General features: G+C 35.2%; 3 protein-coding genes across 5 annotated transcripts; 2 read left to right on the top strand and 1 right to left on the bottom strand.

Annotated features, from left to right (window-relative positions):
* Positions 1-4,265: 4,265 nt before the first annotated feature.
* On the top strand, positions 4,266-8,062 carry LOC104702393 (protein NLP5). 2 transcript variants are annotated; one of them, XM_010418247.3, is made up of 5 exons: positions 4,266-4,746; positions 5,077-5,921; positions 5,998-6,045; positions 6,133-7,006; positions 7,087-8,062. In XM_010418247.3, exons 2-5 carry the CDS (start codon positions 5,106-5,108, stop codon positions 7,821-7,823), a joined length of 2,475 nt encoding a protein of 824 aa, XP_010416549.1. In that variant the 5' UTR covers positions 4,266-4,746; positions 5,077-5,105; the 3' UTR covers positions 7,824-8,062. The 2 variants fall into 2 exon arrangements, with proteins under 2 accessions (XP_010416549.1, XP_087313233.1); XM_087457107.1 differs by having other exon boundaries at positions 4,527-4,765.
* Positions 8,063-8,774: 712 nt separating this feature from the next.
* LOC147941727 (uncharacterized) lies at positions 8,775-10,678 on the top strand. Its single transcript, XM_087458623.1, has 4 exons — positions 8,775-8,882; positions 9,667-9,939; positions 10,055-10,261; positions 10,517-10,678. The coding sequence occupies exons 1-4, from the start codon at positions 8,775-8,777 to the stop codon at positions 10,676-10,678; spliced, it is 750 nt and encodes a 249-aa protein (XP_087314749.1).
* Positions 10,679-14,554: 3,876 nt separating this feature from the next.
* On the bottom strand, positions 14,555-18,075 carry LOC104702394 (putative serine/threonine-protein kinase PIX13). Of its 2 annotated transcripts, none has more exons than XR_015561165.1 (6): positions 17,698-18,011; positions 16,957-17,465; positions 15,715-15,850; positions 15,485-15,626; positions 15,261-15,384; positions 14,555-15,171 (listed from the first exon to the last, which is right to left on the bottom strand). XR_015561165.1 is itself a non-coding variant. In XM_010418248.2 (6 exons), exons 1-6 carry the CDS (start codon positions 17,774-17,776, stop codon positions 14,759-14,761), a joined length of 1,398 nt encoding a protein of 465 aa, XP_010416550.1. In that variant the 5' UTR covers positions 17,777-18,075; the 3' UTR covers positions 14,555-14,758. The 2 variants fall into 2 exon arrangements, 1 of the variants encoding a protein (XP_010416550.1); XM_010418248.2 differs by having other exon boundaries at positions 15,490-15,626; positions 17,698-18,075.
* Between the last annotated feature and the right edge of the window lie 2,143 nt (positions 18,076-20,218).

Consider the following 20,218-nt stretch of genomic DNA (forward strand, 5'->3'; position numbering starts at 1 on the left):
ATAATTGTCCATAAAACTTGTTTTAGTGCTATTTTAGGGTATTTTTCTTTATTTTTCTATCCAATTTATCACTGTTGTTTGGGAACTAGATCTTCCCCAAATATTTTGCCAAAAACAAAAATTATCATACAATTCATTAATAAGTTTACAAGTTTGATTTTTAAGTGACAGATTTGTTTATATCTTTTATACTTTCAATTTCATTATTATTTAAACTTAATCGATATTTTTTAATTTATCTTCAAATACCAATGCACAATTGGACGTTTTTAATACCAAATGCTCGATGAAATAACGGGGGTAACTAAACCAGATCCATGTGTCACGCACGAGATCCGAAGCATCTTCATCTCAGTCAGGTCAAAGACTTTTTTATTTATTTATTAATGTTCTTCGTTGTTGTTTCTTGATCATATAGTCCGTTTAATCGATCTAGTTTAGAGTATTGTACGTGATTAAATCTCATTCTTTCTACTAGTATAACGGGCTAGCTTGAAATTGAATCTGTTTATTATCAGTCAGTCACTTGACTAATCATGATTGATTGCTTCTATGTTATGCTTCTGTCTGATGTCTGCCATACCGCTCTTACGTCTTGTATTTATTTGTAAGCTCCGCCCAATAAGCCCTTTTTTTTTTATAACTAATCGTGTAGTGGTGAATATAAAATCTGCTTATAGGTCTAATGATGATGAGCTTTGGGTGCAGTTTACAAAATCTTGGATCCGTGTTTGGGAAAATTCAATTTCATATTGATAGCTAAATCAAGTTGGCCTCGTCCTTTGATTACAATATGAAACGAAAACTTTTTAGGATGTAGTACATGTATAGCATATATTAATATTCGATTTAGTCCGGTTAGTTCACTGTTTAGCACACATCTTATAATCCAGCTAAAACCAGGGATGCTAGTTTGAATTTTGTTATGAATCTCACATCCACAATGTAATTTTTTTTTTAATTATAATTTTGTATGAGTTATTAAGTGGCAAATATAAAATGATTTTCAATATGAAACTGAATCACCATAGGCTTTCTTTACCTACCAATACGTTGTCAACTATATATTATATATATACTGTATATATATATATATATATATATCAGTTTGCGTGAAACTCTTTACCAAAATATGACGTGTGAAATTATCACAACTTGACAAAAGTTTCAACCAATCTTCTAGGCTTTTGTTTTTTAACTTTATTGTTGATTTCATGATTTGTTGTCACATATATAAGTACTAGATGTATTAAGTTTTATATATTTTTATTAATTTGTGATTTTCGTAAAAACAAAAATATAATATATCACTGACATTTTATTTTACTTAAAAGTTTTTTATTTACTTAAAATTTAATATTAAGTATTTAATAAAACAAAAAAAGTATTACCCATCCTACTATATTAATTAGGAAGTACAAATATGAAACTAACCTTAAAATATGTAAAAAATTACATTCACTTACCATTAGAAAAGTTTAATTAATTAATTAATCTTTATTAATTATTAATAAAAAAATCGTTGATAAAATCTACAAAACTAAATTTAATCGTAGACAGATCAAATTAAATTAAATTTGCAAAATTAAATAAAATCTATTCGAATCTAAACTAATTCGTACTTGAAAATAATATTATTAAAAATTTAACAGCTAAGATTTTAAAAATCTTATTTAATAAAATCTACAACTACAAATTTTATCAACATTTTTTACCGGAACGGGTTAAATTTTTTTATCAAAAAAGATAATCGAATAAAATCTATATCAATTCTGTTTAACAATTTAAATTTTAAAAATTAATAAATAACATAATAACAAAATAAATTATTACAATTTTTTATCAAAAAAATTCAGCCTGGGGTTTTCGCAGGTTAGTACCTAGTAAATAAATATTTTCAACTAATTTCACCGATAAAATTTTGTATTTACATAACATCTTACATATATTGTTTAATATAAAATTTTAAATTAATAAAAAATAAGTAAAACATAAGCAAAACATAAACAAAACATAAGTAAAATATTTTGATGTATGAGTTTTATAAAAAATAAAATAAAATAGACAATGATATATCATATCATTTTTTTATCACGTTTGCCTTTTGTTAGTTTGTTGAAAAAAGATTTTTTCCATACAAAATTTTAATAAAAGTTCTCAAGTTTCATGTGAGTTTTCTTCTTCCTTTCAAACATGTAATACATTATATAATACTATATTATTATAAATAAAATATTAAGAAATATGAAAATGAATTCATATTTAATATTGTATATTTTTTTGTCTCTAAAATAGATCGTTAATGAATTTTTAATTAATAACTTAATGAAATTAATAGATTTTTATATTAAATTGAATAGAATGACGTTAATTTAGTGTGTTCAAATTTCTTTGTAAAACATGCTAATTGCTGTTCTTAATTGTTTGAGCAGATGTCTTTGATTTTATTCTTAATGAATATCCATTTCTTTAGGATGAGCATCCATAAGGTTATACGAAGGAGTATGCAACATGTTAGACCGATCAACAAAGGATGTTTATGTCTGCAACAAAGATGATTCATTTCCTTTACATACAGCTGCAGAGAACGGTCATATTAGAATTGTCCAAGAGATTCTAAAACATTATGTAGATTTAAAATATATGCTTAACAAACTTGGCTAGAATCTTCTCCACGTTAGCAACAAAGATTGGGGAATAGAAGCTTTGTAAAATCGTTGATGCAAAATGATGATACCAAATATATGCATGTTAAGAAATATGTGGATGGTAATACACATTTGCACATTTTCATCATAAATTGGTGCTACTGCTCAATTAATAATTTAATAAAATTAATAGATTTTATATATTAAAATTATGAGATGTGACAATTTTTAAAGTTTGGATTATATGAAAACTTTAGTTTATTATAGAATACATATTTTAGGAATATTAAATCATCGCCAGGAAAAAAATAACTTTAGTTATATAAATCAGAATCTTCTATTCATACATATGTAAAATTTTGTTGTTCCTTTTTCAGACTTTCAGTTTTTCAATCTCACCTTGTCTTTTAGTTATTTCAATTGCGGCTGCTATTTATTGCAAAAGTGTTATATATGTTCAGTTCACCTAAAAAAGCAAATAAACAATACAGTTAGAAGACTGACTATGAAAGATTTGTCGAGGGGAAGAAAGAACAAAAACTGAGACGCATTGCATTTTGCTTCTTCACAATGCAAGTTGCAACATTAAAAAAAAAAAAAAAAGCATTTTAACCATACAAACACATACACGAAAACATATATAATTTCAACCTCACAAACCGCAATTTTCATTGTCTAAAGAGGGGACAGCTATTATGATCCATAAGTAGAACTAGTATAAGAATTTACTATATGTATTCCATTTGGTGAATACTACTAAGCCACTATGTTAAACTCAAAACGTTGCAACAACTTAACGGATTAACCCGTTTGTTACCAAGGAACACACAATTGTTTCTTGAAGAGTCGCAATCACGTATCTCCAACGAAGCTTAACTGGGACACACATTGCCCTCCATTTCTTTTACAAAATTATCTTTTTAGTTCCAAGAGGACAAAACGCTGACCTAAAGACCAAAACAAATTAGTAATTATAAAATATCCCGAATACTATATTGATTTTCATTTTTTTTTTTTTACTATTTTTATAAAGTTTTACCCATGAGGGAAAAGCAAAACCTGCTCCCCACTTGTTTTCTCAACTTGCTCCATCAATTATTAATTAAACTTTCATTTTGTTCAAAACTTTTAAGTACTAGTTAATAATTATATAGTACTTGACATCTTCTCTCTAACTGTGCTTTTAGAATCTTTTATTTGCTACTATTTAAATACTTCTTCTTTTGGAGAGTGTTACACATGGAAGTATAATAAGATCATCTTCTAAATTAATGCGGAAACAAGATCAAAGACGTGTAATCGTTTTTATTTTCTTATTTACATAAACATACACCCTTTCTTTTCCAAATTTCTTGGGTTATCGAATTATAAAAACAAGTAAAAAACAAAGCCAGCGGCGAAAATTCAACTTATATGTATCAATAAACTCATAAATTTTGCTTTTGTCAACTCTACTTGGTCCCTTATTAGTGGTTCGTAATAATAATTATTAATGCTAATTGCTGATAGTTTCTCTTGACATTCAAACGTTGACTTCGTACCCTTTCCCGAGACATGAAAAAAAAAAGAACAAGGAAAGAATATATCAATCTCTCTGTGTAGAATATGGGAATCTCCGTCCTTGGGATGTTTTCTTTATCAAACAGTAACCCCACGCAGCCTGGAAGTGAGAGAAACAGAGACAGTCTTGTTCTGTTCTGCAATACTTTTATAAAAAAGTAGTAGTAGTATTATTAATTAAAGAGTCTTTTTTTTTTCCCGATGCGTATATGAGATAACGATGCCCCCAAAAATTGTTTTTTTTTTTCTAATTTTGATTGGGGGTGATTTTTGCGTGGAAGAGGTACCTTACCTTACTTCTTCACCAGGGACATACCCATCAAAGAGACATATCTTTACAGCTTTCTTTTCCCTGAGATTTGGGGAGGGTGTTTCAACTGTTTCTTCTGTCTCTCAGACAACACCAACTAATCCTTTTTTAGGACAGTTTCTTTCTTTCTTTCTTCCAAGAAGAATCTTCAATTAAAAAGGATAAACATTTAAAACCCTATTTCAAGAATCTTCCGAGAATCTGGCGTCTTTCTTTTTTTTTTTTTATGTGAGTTTTCGTTTCAAAGGTCTCATCTTTACTTCGTTTTTTCGTTATGTAAGAATCAGATTAGTTTTAGTGTTAAAAGAAGATTCCTTCTTTGATTGGGGTTAAATCAGTGTGTATCTTAACCCACAAGGGATTAGGGTATTTTTAACCAACTTGTAAGAAGAATCAACAACAGCCTAATAATTTTTTTAAAAAAGTTTGGGGCTTTTCACTACTCTTGATTCTCTCAGTTTCTTTACAAAGATTTTTTTGCTTGATTTGATTCTCCTCCTGAAATGTGTTTTTGTATTCTTAATTTGTTGTGGGAAATGGATGCTTTGTGTTTTTCAGATGTGGCTTCATTGATTTGAGTGAGAGCCATGGAAAACAATTCTCTTCCTTTGGATCCGGCTATGGATTCTTCATTCATGGACGGTTTACTACTAGAAGGTTGTTGGTTAGAGACAACAGATGCTGCTTCCGAGTTGTTTAATTTTAGTCCTTCAACCTCTGTTACCCCTTTTGATCCTTCTTCCTTCATGTGGTCTCCAACGCAACAAGACACACCACCTGCAGCTATCTGTTCATCTAGTAGCTTATCTCAGACGATGTACGGTCAAGATTGTGCTGAAAGATCGAGTCTTGAGGATCAAGGGAGAGATCTCTCTAGCTTTAACAGACGCTGGTGGATTGGACCAAGTGGTCACGGCTCTTCGGTCATGGAGAGATTGGTTCAAGCTGTGGCTCACATTAAAGATTACACAAGCGAGAGAGGCTCTCTTATTCAGTTGTGGGTGCCTGTTGATAGAGGTGGTAAGAGGGTTTTAACTACAAAGGAACAACCTTTTAGCCATGATCCAATGTGCCAAAGGCTTGCTCATTACAGAGAGATCTCTGTGAATTATCAATTCTCTACTGAACAGGAGGATTCAGGTTCCAATTCCAACGACTTGGTTGGTTTGCCTGGAAGGGTTTTCTTGGGGAAGGTTCCTGAGTGGACTCCTGATGTGAGGTTTTTCAAGAACGAGGAGTATCCGAGAGTCCAACATGCTCAAGACTGCGATGTTCGAGGCACTTTAGCTATTCCTGTGTTTGAACAAGGTAGTCAGAATTGCTTAGGTGTTATTGAGGTTGTAATGACCACACAAATGGTTAAGTTGAGCCCTGACCTTGAAAGCATCTGCAGAGCACTTCAGGTTTTACTTCTTTTGCTTTCTCTCTTTTTATCTAGCTTTCTTGGAACCTTTTAAGTATTGTTTATTTTCTTCACAGGCAGTTGATCTAAGGAGCACAGGAGTTCCGATACCGCCTTCTTTAAAGGTAAAAGTTTCTAAAAATGTGCGGGTCTCTTTTTGTTTTAACTTCCTTGCATTTTGATAACAAGAAGCCAAATCATTCTTGAATCAGGGACCTGACTTCTCTTACCAAGCTGCATTACCTGAAATCAGAAACCTCTTGAGATGTGCTTGCGAGACGCATAAACTACCACTAGCTCAAACATGGGTCTCTTGTCTCAAACAAAGCAAAACCGGTTGCCGTCACAACGATGAGAACTATATTCATTGTGTATCCACAATCGATGATGCTTGCTATGTTGGTGATCCTACAGTCCGTGAATTCCATGAAGCTTGCTCTGAGCATCATCTCTTGAAAGGTCAAGGAGTTGTAGGAGAAGCTTTTTTGACCAATGGTCCTTGCTTTTCATCTGATGTCTCTAGCTATAAGAAATCTGAGTACCCTCTCTCTCACCACGCCACTATGTTTGGCTTACATGGTACAGTCGCTATACGCTTACGCTGCATCCACACAGGCTCAGCTGATTTTGTCTTGGAGTTCTTTTTGCCTAAAAGTTGCCGTGATATCGAGGAACAGAGGAAAATGTTGAATGCTCTTTCGACTATAATGGCGCACGTACCTAGAAGTTTAAGGACAGTCACGGAGAAGGAACTAGAAGAAGAAGGAAATCCAATGGCGAGAGAGGTCATAGAGAGAAGAGTAACACTGCCAAAGATAGAGAACCCGTCTGAAGTACAAGAGAGTAATAGTAACCCTCAAAATGCTGGATTAGTATTCGATGGAGGAACAACAGAGATGGGTGAGCTAGGCTCTGACTATGGCAAAGGTATAAGTGTGAATGAGAAAAGCACTTTCTCTAGTGCTACTGGTGGTTTCAGTAGAATAACTGAGAAGAAACGAACAAAAGCCGAGAAAAACATAACTCTGGATGTTCTTCGCCAATATTTCGCAGGGAGTCTCAAAGATGCTGCCAAGAGTATTGGTGGTAAGTTAAACGTATACATTCCAATTCTTGAAATTTCAGTTCATGGGAGATTCTGTTATTGATGTTAGAGTTTGTTTCAGTTTGTCCAACGACACTGAAGAGAATATGCCGGCAGCATGGGATACAAAGATGGCCATCAAGAAAGATCAAGAAAGTTGGTCATTCATTACAAAAGATCCAACGAGTTATTGACTCGGTTGAAGGTGTTTCGGGTCATCATCTACCTATAGGCTCCTTCTACGCGAATTTCCCTAATCTAGCTTCTTCACCAGAAGCATCATCATTACAACAACAACAATCCAAGAGGACGACATTCTTGTTTTCTTCAACTTCACAGCCTACAAAATCCCCTGGTTCCTCGTGTAGTTACAGCTCGAGCTGCTCCAGTGAAACACAAGTTAACAAGGAAGATCCTACAGATAAGACTAGACAAGAGACAACGACTCTCTCAAGATCTTTTAAGGAAAGGCAGACCACCACACACTTATCACCATCAACATCATCACAAGAGGATGATTTACTAAGGATAAAGGTAACCTATGAGGAAGAGAAGATCCGGTTTAGAATGCGAAACTCGCATAGGTTAAACGATCTATTGTGGGAAATAGCAAAACGGTTCAGTATAGAAGATGTGAGCAGATATGATTTGAAATACTTAGATGAAGACAATGAATGGGTTTTGTTGAGATGTGACGACGATGTAGATGAGTGTGTAGATGTTTGCAGATCTTTCCCGGGACAAACAATTAAGCTTTTGCTTCAGCTCTCTTCTCAATATCTTTCAGAACGTTCTTCTGCCAGTGGATGCCCTTCATGACATGATGATGAAGAGACAAAGATTACATATAATATAGTCTGTGTTGTGTAAGCATTGTTCATAGGTTTTCTTTTTACTATTGTCAAGATTATTAGGTGGTGCAAGAAAGAGAAAACGTGTAAAGAGCCTTTTCTTCTAGAAAAAAATTATTGAAGTTTTCTACTTTACTACTTTTGTAATGTGTAGTTGGTTTGCATATGTAGATGATACACAATTTTTATTTATTTCACTTCCATAAACTCTGATTATATATTAACAATCTTAACTTGTGTTTAAGATTCATTGCAATCGTAAGGAACTAAGGAAGAAAATAATACAGGACTAAAAAAATTGTCAATTAGCTTTTGATAACCAAAAATGACAATTGCGTTGGCTATACATTACGAGTATTCTCAGGAGAAACATAAAAAAAAAAAAAGATTAAATTTTCCTTTTTGACAAAATATAAATTATGGCTATATTTTGACTCATAGTGTACAACAAATATTTCACTAAATCTATATACAAGCCGTTATAAACCACTTTACGGATGGACTTCGTAACCAAGCCCATACACGGTCCGTACATGGCATGTGTCCGTCTAAGGCTATAAAGTTCATCGACCACATCCTTTAATCTAGGTCGGTTTAGTATTCCTAATGTAATTGGGCTTTGCCCTTGACTATATATATGTAACCTCGAGTTTGATCAATGAATAAGAACAAGAGATTCTACACTTTGAACTCTCTAGTTTACAACACGTTATCAGCACGATCGTTTCTAAAGATCCAGCTGAGTAAAACCCTAAAACCCTAACCGCCGCCGTTCATCCTTCTTCTTCCACCAAAACCCTAAACCGCCGTCTTTCTCCTCTTTGTTTGAAACTAATTCCTGTTCACGAGCAAGCCTGTGCTCGTGATCAAGTTCCATCCGAAACCAGTTCGAGGTTGGTTCGTGATTCGCGGTTCCGGGATGAGTGCAGTACGTGAGCGGTGCAAGGAGCGGTTCGAGATCTGTTCGTGGGAAAGCAATTTGCGATTCTGTTCGAGGTTCGTGGTTCGTGGTCAAGTGATATCTGAGGTCTTTAGCTCCCAGATCAAAACCGGTCAGACCCCTTTGGTGTTAAGGTAAAATCGAAATCTTATGGGACCATATAATCGAACCTGACCTTAAAGATTATTGAACCCTAAACATGCAAGTACACAACTAACAATGTTTAAGATCTCTTAATTCTATAAAACTCTAAAACCGATTGTTTAGGATTGTTAGATTGTTTGTGAAATTGCACCAAACTTTGTCAAGCTTAAAATCCGGTTGTTTGATTGTTTATTGTTGCTTGATTGTTTGCTGCATAAGAACCCTAGAACTAAACTGTTAAAATCGAGTTCCATAAGTGAAATATTAATCTGATTGTTCTAGGATATTTAAAATATTAAACTGCATGCATCCTTGAAATTAAATCGAATTTGGCATAGATTTTTCCTTGTTTCTTTTCGGCTGTTTAAGAACCCTAAACCCTAAATCAAAATCGGAACCTAGAGAAAGTCTAGTTCCCTAAATTATTTGTTTAAATTCCTAATTAGAAAAGGAAGAGTTAAAAAAAAGGAAATTTCTAAAAACATATAAGAAAAGGAAATTGTTGCATGCTAGTTTCTATCTAGTTTTGTTTGTTTCCATGCATACTAAAAACCGAAAATATATATATATAAGGCAAGGCATGGTTTGGTCTTAAATACCGCATGACCTGAATTTAATTTGATGGCATGGTTCGGTCTCAAATACCGCATGACCTATTGATTGATTGCATGGTTCGGTCTCAAATACCGCATGCTAATGATCGGTTGTCTATTTCTGTTTTATGCAGATGGCAAGGCTTAACAACCTAGACTATGCTGCCTTGAATGCTTCTGGAGACAACTACCTGCAATGGGCATTGGACACTAAGATCATGCTAAAGTCAAAGGACTTGTTTGAGTGCATTGAGGAAGGTTTTGAACCATCCGATAAGCAAAATTACAAGGCCATTATGCATATGTGCCATCACCTTGCTGAGAGTCTCAAGAATCAGTACCTCACCATAGAGAATCATCTTGACCTTTGGACAAAGCTTAAACGCAGATACGCACACCAACAAACGGTGCTCCTACCAAAGGCTCAATTCGATTAGAAAAACCTAAGGATCAAAATCCGTGGTTGAGTATAACTCAGAGCTTTTTAGGATTGTCTCACTCCTTAGGTTGTGTGGTACTGAGGTGACAGAGAATGAGTTGCTAGAGAAGACATTGTCTACTTTTAGCACTCACAACATACTACTTGAGCAACAGTACCGTGAAAAAGGTTTTAAAACCTATGGGGCCCTAATCTCATGTTTGCTACTAGCTGAGAAGAACAATGAGCTATTGTTGATGAATAGTGCTATGAGACCTCCTGGTACAACCCCATTACCAGAAGCACACAAGGTAGATGTGGCAAAGCAAAATTCTAATGAGCCTAAAGAGCCCAAGGAAACCAACTATGTCCACAGAGAAAGACACTATGGCCGTGGCCGTGGTGGTAGAGGACGTGGTGGTCGTGGACAGTACCAAGCTAGCCGCTTTGATGGTTATGGCCGTGGAGGCCGTGGCCGTGGTGGTAGGGGCCGTGGGTCCTTTAAACCACAAAACAAGGCTAAATCGGTTTGTCACCGATGTGGTATGTCTAACCATTGGGCCAAGAATTGCAGAACACCTAAGCATCTTATTGATGCATATCAAGAAGTCTTGAAGAAGAACCCAGAAGCCAACTATGTGCATCTCGATGGTGAAGATGACTTCGACCATGGGAATGATGACTCACTAGCCTTTGAGACTTCCGATTGTTTTAAAGAAGATAACTAATTTTATGTTATGGCCTTGGTTTAAATTCTAAGCTTTTATGCTTTATTTCGGTTTATGTATTGGATAATTATTTTGGTTTAAATTCAATGATTTTATTTCAATATTTATTTGCTTGTTTTATTAAAGTTTAAAACAAAATTATTGTCATTATAGAAATGGCCGAGGATATGAGTGTACTAGTGGTGGACAGTGGATCCAGCCACACAATATTGAAAGACAAAAGATATTTCATAAACCTCATAATGTAAAGTGCCAATGTTAGTACAATTGCAGGTATAACAAGCTTAATAGAAGGCTACGGCCAAGCTCATATATTATTACCTAATGGCACACATATTGAAAGAAGTGATGCCTTGTACTCACCCAGCTCTAAGAGAAGCTTATTGAGCTTTAAAGACATTCAATTGAATGGTTATCATATTGAAACAAAGGGTGAAGGTAGCAAAGAATTTCTATACATTACTGAAATTGTAAATGGACATAAAAAGGTCCTAGAGACTATACATGCACTATCCACTGGTTTATACCATGCTAAGATTAACATGATAGAAGCTAACTTGGCAAAACACAAAATGTTCAATGAACAGTTCACTCTATGGCATGACCGGCTTGGCCATCCGGGTACGAACATGATGCGTAAACTGATTAATAGTTCAAATGGGCACACCCTTAAAGAGAGAAAAGTTATCCCTAAAAATCTCACGTGTGTAGCATGTGCACAAGGGAAACTTATTATACGACCATCACCAGCCAAAGTCAATAAAGAGACTTTAAACTTTCTGGAAAGGATACAAGGTGATATATGTGGACCAATACACCCACCTTGTGGGACGTTTAGATATTTTATGGTTATGATCGATGCATCAACCAGATGGTCACACGTTTGCTTGTTATCCACAAGGAACCTAGCATTTGCTAGGATGTTAGCTCAAATTATAAGACTAAGAGCACATTTTCCAGATTTTCCACCTAAGACTATACGTTTAGACAATGATGGTGAATTTACATCCCAAGCGTTTAATGATTATTGTATGTCCATGGGGGTGAGTGTGGAACATCCTGTGGCACATGTCCATACACAAAACGGATTAGCTGAATCCTTCATTAAACGAATACAATTAATTGCTCGACCATTGCTTATGAGATCGAAGCTTCCTGTGTCGGCTTGGGGACACGCAGTTTTACATGCAGCAGAACTTATACGCATCAGGCCATCTAGTGAACACAAATATTCACATCCCAATTATTAACGGGTCATGAGCCAGACATATCCCATCTCAAAACATTTGGTTGTGCTGTTTATGTACCTATTGCTCCACCACAGAGAACTAAGATGGGACCTCAAAGGAGGATGGAAATATATGTTGGATATGAGTCTCCCACCATTATTAAGTATCTTGAGCCAACTACAGGAGATTTATTTAAGGTTAGATACGCGGACTGTCAATTTACAGAATCCGAATTCTCTATGTTGGGTGGAGAGACTAGCAAGCTGGTTAAAGAATTAACATGGAATCAAACATCCTTGAATTGGCAAGATCCTCGGACTCTAACCTGTGATGCAGAGGTCCAGAAAATTATTCATTTGCAAAAGCTAGCTATACAATTGCCAGATTCCTTTGCTGACCCAAAGAGAGTAACAAAATCGTACATACCAGCTTGTAATGCACCAGTATGTATTGATGTTCAGAAGGAACACAATAATCAAGTTGCTACAGAGTCTAAGCCACGTTTGAAACGAGGTTGACCATTAGGTTCCAAAGATAAGAACCCTCGGAAGTCTAAAGGTGCAAAACATACCGAGGTTAAGGGAATTACAGAAAATACAGACATAGCTGCGGCAAAGCCTAAGGTACCAAATGAAGTTTGGGACGCTGAACCTCAAGGTCCTGAAGGTATTGATAATAATGAGATCTCAATAAATTATATCATGTCTGGAATTCAATGGAACCGTAAGGATGTCGACATTGATGAAATATTTGCATACAAGGTAGCACTTGAGATAAATGAGGATTATGAACCCACGTCTATATTAGAGTGCACTCAAAGTAAAGATTGGCTAAAGTGGAAAGAAGCCATTGACGTGGAGTTAAACTCTTTAAAGAAGAGAAGTGTGTTTGGTCCGATCTTAAGGACAACGCCTGAAATAAAGCCAGTTGGACACAAATGGGTCATTGTAAGAAAGAGAAATGAGAAGAATGAAATCGTGAGATACAAAGCACGGCTTGTAGCACAAGGATTCTCTCAAAGACCATGAATAGACTATGAGGAGACATACTCCCCTGTGATGGATGCAACAACATTTAGGTACTTAATAAGTCTCGCTATAAGAGAAAAACTGGATTTGCGGTTAATAGATGTTGTAACCGCATACTTATATGGTCCACTGGATAATGAAATATATATGAGATTACCAGAGGGTTTTGAGCTCAAAGATAAGAGTGGTTCTCGAGAACAGTACTGCATTAGGCTGAACAAATCCCTTTATGGACTGAAACAGAGTGGTCGAATGTGGTATAACCGGTTAAGTGAATATTTAGCTAAAGAAGGCTATAAGAATGACCCAATCAGTCCATGTATATTTATAAAGAAGTTTGCAAACAAAGGGTTTGTAATTATAGCAGTTTATATGGATGATTTAAACATCCTTGGGACCTCTGGGGAAATCGCCCAAACAGTAGAGTATTTAAAGAAAGAATTTGAAATGAAAGACCTAGGCAAGACAAAATTCTGTTTGGGATTACAGCTTGAGTACATTGGTAATGGAATCCTTATGCATCAAAAGGCATACACAGAAAAGGTACTCAAGAGGTTTAATATGGACCAAGCTCACCCATTGACCAGCCCAATGGTTGTTAGAAGCTTAGACTTGGATAAAGATCCATTTGGTCCAAAGAAGGCCGATGAAGAAGTTCTCGGACATGAAATGCCATACCTCAATGTTATAGGAGCGTTAATGTTCTTGGCTAGCCACACTAGATCAGACATAAGTTTTGCCGTGAACCTCCTAGCAAGATTTAGTTCTTGTCCGACCCAAAGGCACTGTAATGGAATTAAGCATTTACTTCGTTACCTACAAGGGACAACATATTTGGGTTTATTTTATACTAACCATAACAAAGAAGGTTTAGTTGGTTTTGCTGATGCAGGTTACTTATTGGATCCGCACAACTCTAGGTCTCAAACCGGCTATGTGTTTACACATGATGGTACGGCGATCTCGTGGCGTTCTATGAAGCAAAGTATTGTGGCCACTTCGTCTAACCATGCGGAAATCCTAGCAATTCATGAAGCCGGACGAGAAAGTGTATGGTTGAGGTCGATGACTCAACACATCAGAGCGAATTGCGGTATGGTCGAGGACAAGGAACCAACCGTAATCTATGAAGACAATACGGGCTGCATCGCACAGCTCAAGGAAAGTTACATCAAGGGAGATCGGACGAAGCACATCTTACCGAAGTTCTTCTTCACACACGAACTACAAAGGCCGGAGAAGTTCGAGTGGTGCAAGTGCAATCATGCGACAACTCAGCCGATCTCTTCACTAAGGTATTACCGACAACAACGTTTAAGAAGCTCATGCACCAGATTGGAATGCGGAGGCTTAAGGACTTAGAGTGATGCTTGGAACAGGGGGAGTAATGCGTGCTGTACTCTTTTTCCTTCACCGTGGTTTTGTCCCATTGGGTTTTCCTGGTAAGGTTTTAATGAGGCAGCACCCCCTAGCGTATTGCATTGATCCCTTAGCATCAGCATGGTTATGTCATCCAAGGGGGAGTTTACGGATGGACGCCATAACCAAGCCCATACGGGCCCCGTGTCCGTCCAAGGCCATAAGGCCCATCAGCCACATCCTTTAATCTAGGTTTAGTATTCCTAATGTAATTGGGCTTTGCCCTTGACTATATATATGTAATCTCGAGTTTGATCAATGAATAAGAACAAGAGATTCTACATTTTGAACTCTCTAGTTTACAACACAATTAGAGAAAAAGGATTAAATTTTGTTTTTGTTCTTAAAGGTGGTTCGTCTGTATATAGTGTATAGTATCTGACTGATCCAAAAGAACTCTTTGACTATCCGTTTCGACCGGTTCTACGGCCGTGTGATGAATCATTTCCACGAACCCGGTTATTATCAGAACCATTGCTCCGTTTACGTCTCTCTTCTTTGGGTTGGTCTCTGATAGTCCTTACGATTTCTAGTTCTCTGAGCACATCATCCATTGGTGGTCGGTTTTTGGGATCAGCCTCAAGACACCGTAGAATGAGCTCGGCGGTTTTGACCACCGCCAAAAGTGGATACTTGTGCTCGAGCCTTGGGTCCATCATTTTCTGAAGCTTCTTCTTCTGGGTCAGCACCGGTTTAGCCCATTCCACAAGATTCTGTTGTGCAGATGGTCGGTTTGGGTCTAGTGCTCTTAAACCGGTTAAGAGCTCTAGTAGTACCACCCCAAACCCGTAAACATCACTCCGCACATATAGATGACCTATAACATCAATTAATATATGCCTTCTTATCAACCGACAAAAGAAAGAAAAAACATGTTTTAAATATATTTTGCACGTTTATTTTTACCTGTAGCCATGTACTCGGGAGCTGCATAACCACGTGTGCCCACGACACGCGTGGTTACGTGGGAGAATCCATTAATTGGACCCAGTTTAGCTAGTCCGAAGTCAGAAAGCTTGGCGTGGAAGTTCTGAAAAAGACGGGGCAAGAACTGTTACTAGAAAGAAAAAAAAGGACAATCTTCTAGAAACAGCAGTTTTGTTAAGGAGCTAGAGATATGAAAACGGCACCGTACGGAATCAAGAAGAATATTGGAAGCCTTGAAGTCTCTGTAGATAACACTTTTTTCCGAGTTATGCAAAAAGGTAAGTCCTTGAGCTGCTTCAATGGCTATCTTCAATCGTGTATCCCAAGGCAATGCCTCTGCTCCTTCTGCATTAACATTGCATGCATACATCTTTATATAGATGTATAAGATAAGATAATATTATAATGGATTGATGATTGAGTAGAATAATACTTGCGAAGAGGTGATTTTCAAGGCTTCCTTTAGGCAAATACTCATAGACCAAAAGGAACTGATTCTCTTCCCAGCAGTAACCTAAGAGCTTCACCAAATTTGGATGATGAAACTTTCCTAAGAATCTCACTTCACACTGCAATATTACAATACAAACAATCACATATTATCAGTTAATATTCAATACGACCGTTTCAAAAATAATGGATGTTTTTCACTGTTTTATATTTTTAATATAGTTAGATATTTCGAAAACCAAGTCAAGAATCAAGATTTTTTTTTCCCTTTTTTCTTTTCATTCATAATGATATTAGTTTTGTATTTTATATTCTATCTACACGAATATATATGGTTGTGAATGTTCACGCACGGAGACACGTACATAAGAGAAGAAGATATACTTCACGCGCAATACAAAGAAAACATCCAACCGTTTCGATGAAGATATTTCATTGACTAATTATACTATGTATATGTATTGTTTCTTTCCGATTGACTAATAAATAGAGAAACGTAATAACTCCATCGACTTCGTCTTCTTCTTTTTTGCTAAATGTCAAGTTGACCTCTTCGTCTTTTATTAGGTTACTTAAGTAAATGATAAATAACAAATATACTTTCCAAGTTCCTAACTAAATAAATACGTTCGAATTCTAGCGCGACCGTCGGTGATACAACGTTATCTATTCTAAGTAAAAAATGTTCTAACATATCAGAAAAATAATTTTTACTTATATCATATAGTTTGAAAAGAAAAAAATCATAAACACTAGTTAAGAAGGATTTCAATTTCAAAAGATTAGTTAGGGCCTAGGGGTAGGTAAATCAAATAAGAAAACGACAAGTAGCAAGCTTAAATGTAACAAGAAAGTGTTTAAGGAGTACTATCATGTAATTTTTTGTTTTCTTAACTTAAGTTTTGTGCTTACATTTTTTTTGGCGTCTTGTGTTTACATATTTTAAAGTAAAACCTGTTAGTAAATTCACTAAATTGACCCTTACGTCTACTACTTTCTTCATTAAATCCATCGTTATCCTTAAATATCTTCCTAATTTGCACATAAACATACTACTCCGATCCTATTTCAATGCACATAAATATGACATATATTCCTAATTTTGGAGAAACTGACTAACTGAGACATTAATTAGAATCTTTTAATGATTTGATTTTTACCCTAATTAGAATCTTGTAACGCAATTAAAATTCAAATAAAAAAGGAAAGCTAAGAATTCACTTGCCTGCCATTCATGTAAGCCTTGCTCACTATCAGGGTTTGATTTCTTAACGGCGACTGGTTTACCGACGCCGGCTCTAGACGGGGCTAAGGTCTTCTCATCCACCCATCCTTTGAAAACCTGTCCGAATCCACCTTCTCCGATCACAGATTCTGGTCGGAAATTCTTGGTCGCCGTCTTAAGCTCAACTAACGTAAACATCTTTAGATTCGGCGTCACTATCTTCCCGCTCGGTGGCACTGCCTTTTTTCCTATACCTAATACCTGTTTCTCTGCCGCCGGCTTTGATGGTTGATCATCGTCGGGTCTACTCCTCTCCTGCGGTTTCTCACGAGGTGGATGTGGGTTCTCGACGGATCTTGTCCTCTGCTGTGGTTTTTCACGAGGTGGTGTAGCGGCGGATCTCGTTCTATTTCCTGTTTCCGGCATCGGAACCTTGGGATTTAACGCCGGCATCGCCACTAGTGCCGGAGGAAGCTTTTTGTTCTCTGGATGTTGCTGCCCATGTCTCACTATATATAGATCAACCACACACGATCTTGTTAGATTGCAACTTTATTTCAAGAAAAGAAAAACTATGTGATATTTTAAGTTAGGTTATTTCAAGAACTGCAAGAAACTTATGAATCATCAGAAATAAGTCAATAACCAATCAAAACAAACGAGAAAATAATAGATCTAAGATGTTTGGATTTGCCAATATAACGAATGAAGAAAAAAAGAGAGAGGTGTGCATGAATGAACCTGGGAGGGGTTTAGTGGAGACAGGGCTCTGTTCCTGTTGAACAGTGGAAGATCCAGAGCCAAGGCAAATGTTCCCCATTAAGACCAAACAGAGCTCTTGACTTAATTTAATTACTCTGTTGTTTTCTCTGTTTTGAGTTATTAATCTTTGCTTCACCCTTTATGATACATAAACTTTAGAGAGAACTTAACTGTCCACCCTTTCTTAGTTTCTTTTCTGGGGATTTTGATTGAAAGATGGGAGGAAGAAGCTGAGAAATAGAGAGGAAAGACCAAGCCAAAAAAAACTCTTTCTTCGGGGGGAAATGTACATTGTTAATTTATTATATATTATTATTAGTTTTATAAAAGGTTGTGTGTATGAAAGAAAAGGTCGTCAATCGTGATTGGTTGATGCTGAAATATATAAATTTATTATTCAACGTTAAATTAGTCCTTTGATTCAGACACATTTTCTCATTTCATACACAACCATGTTCATCTCGAGTTTTAATAGTTTGTAAAGCTTCTTTTTCAATTTATATTTTATTTCCGGTTCGTAAAAGATAACAATTTTTTCTTGACTTTGCATTTATAATTTCCTACTAATTTACTTGCTTGCATATGTCAAGTCTTTCTTAATAACTTTTGTCCAGGGTCAAAGGGAATTTTGTCGTTATAAGAGAGAGATACATATATACATTATGTGAAAGTGTGATACCACATTTCAACGCGCTGCTCACTCACTCATCGATCGGATGGCAGATCGAAATCAATATGCATCTATATCATAAACAATAGAATGAATCTGAAATTTTTAATTCATTAGATTGTTTACAAGAAAAAAAAAATTGTATATATATATATATCGTACTTTTTATGTAATCAACTTACAGTAGAGTTATATTTCTTTTTTTTATGTACAATTTTTAGTATAGTGATTCTTCTCGTACTTCTTTTTCTTAGCAATATCCAGTTCACATTTGTGTCACCTGGACTAAGGACTATAGTGATCATATGCGTCACCTCAATGACGTAACAACTTGAGTAAAACTCACCAAAATTCAGAAAAGGAGTGGGTTACTATGGCCTATATATGGAGTACGTCATAAAAAAACAGATTTAAGATAATTAGTAAACAAAAAAAAAGGAAACAAATTTCTTTGTTTCTATATGTGGAAAAATAATAAAATATTAGTAAAATACTAGAAAGACAGATTAGATGAAACATTTTCAGCTATCTGAAAAAAAAATATATATATCAAATCTAGAGAAGAAACACCAAGTAGTAAATGACAAATCTAAAAGCAAATCGTTATCGTCATTATGTCATAGAACTGTATCATTATTTGAAAAGGCTTGAAGAAAATATCAGTGGGAAGAGGTCAAACACGAGGATGGCGGGTCCGAGTAAAATCGTGACAGCATAGGGAAAAACTTTTATTCAAAAATATATACGATAACCTTCCGAGGGTCGTCAAAAGTATGTGGTCAGGTATCTTAAGATTTTTTGTTTCCCTAAACATTTATATGTGTGGATACAATTATGAGCAAGACAAGATAAGTTGATAGATTGACAGTTATAGTCTAGAAACTTAGAATAGAATGAACAAGATTACATTTTTAACAAAAAAAAAAAAAAAAAAAAAAACTTAGAATAGAATGAACAAAAGTGATCAACGATGATTGATTGTGTGGCTTTCTTCATTCACACAGACGCTATTGGTAACGGTTCGAGTTAAGTTTCTGATTTAATGCATATAATGATGGTTCGCTATAAGTCTATAAAACCGATGAATAAGAGAGGGTCTCAAATTGCTTTTAATTATATTTTCCTTTCTTTAAACTTATCTTCTGAAGAGATCACGTAGAAAACGTGGGGAGATGTTATTTTAATTTTATTCTTCTTCAATTATGTGAATATAATGTTAATTAGTATCCGACTATGTGTAAATCGGATTAATTAGAGTGTAATGCAAGTTGACATAAACTAATATATTCGACGTCCGCGTAGAGTCACCACCTAATTGCATTTTGGATTTCAATTTCTCTTCTTTGTAAGAAAAAATCAAACGACTTCGCGCTTGACTATATTATATGTATCTTGTATGTCACATTCTTAATCTACTCTGAAATCGATGTTTAAATTTGAACATATTTAGAAAATATTGTATTTAAATATAATATACGGTTCTCTCTTGATAAACAAATCTACCTCACTTGAAAAAGTATTTTTTTTTTGTACTCATATCGGCATATATATGTACATAAGGATTCGAACTTCTTACATATTAGGAAAAAAATTATAAAAGAAAATTAAAATCCGTGAGAAGAAAAGTCAAAAGCTTAAAATAGTTTCAAATAATTCAAATAAAGTGTTTGTATACTAAATCTATGCATTGATGCGAAAACACATTGAATTGAATATATGAATTTCCTAGCGATCAATTAACAAGATCATACTAAAATTCAGTTAGTTTTAACTTTTAACATTATTTTATAAATTTAATAACTTCAAAAAAAATTTAGATCTGCAAGATTA

Source organism: Camelina sativa, chromosome 7 (genome assembly GCF_030686135.1).
Source record: "Camelina sativa cultivar CO46 ecotype springtype chromosome 7, ASM3068613v1".
Lineage (NCBI taxonomy): Eukaryota > Viridiplantae > Streptophyta > Magnoliopsida > Brassicales > Brassicaceae > Camelina > Camelina sativa.

Bases quoted from the DNA above. Each gene is read 5' to 3' on its own strand.
- LOC104702394 (XM_010418248.2), bottom strand. From the start codon at position 17,776: ATGGGGAACATTTGCCTTGGCTCTGGATCTTCCACTGTTCAACAGGAA. The intron at 15,627-15,714 runs GTATTATTCTAC...ATGTTAATGCAG, and splicing joins TGAAAATCACCTCTTCGCAA to AAGGAGCAGAGGCATTGCCT. The intron at 15,385-15,489 runs GTACGGTGCCGT...CGTCTTTTTCAG, and splicing joins CCAATATTCTTCTTGATTCC to AACTTCCACGCCAAGCTTTC.
- LOC147941727 (XM_087458623.1), top strand. From the start codon at position 8,775: ATGAGTGCAGTACGTGAGCGGTGCAAGGAGCGGTTCGAGATCTGTTCG. The intron at 8,883-9,666 runs GTCTTTAGCTCC...TGTTTTATGCAG, and splicing joins GTGGTCAAGTGATATCTGAG to ATGGCAAGGCTTAACAACCT. The intron at 9,940-10,054 runs GTGCTCCTACCA...TGTGGTACTGAG, and splicing joins GATACGCACACCAACAAACG to GTGACAGAGAATGAGTTGCT.
- LOC104702393 (XM_010418247.3), top strand. From the start codon at position 5,106: ATGGAAAACAATTCTCTTCCTTTGGATCCGGCTATGGATTCTTCATTC. The intron at 5,922-5,997 runs GTTTTACTTCTT...TTTTCTTCACAG, and splicing joins GCATCTGCAGAGCACTTCAG to GCAGTTGATCTAAGGAGCAC. The intron at 6,046-6,132 runs GTAAAAGTTTCT...TTCTTGAATCAG, and splicing joins CGATACCGCCTTCTTTAAAG to GGACCTGACTTCTCTTACCA.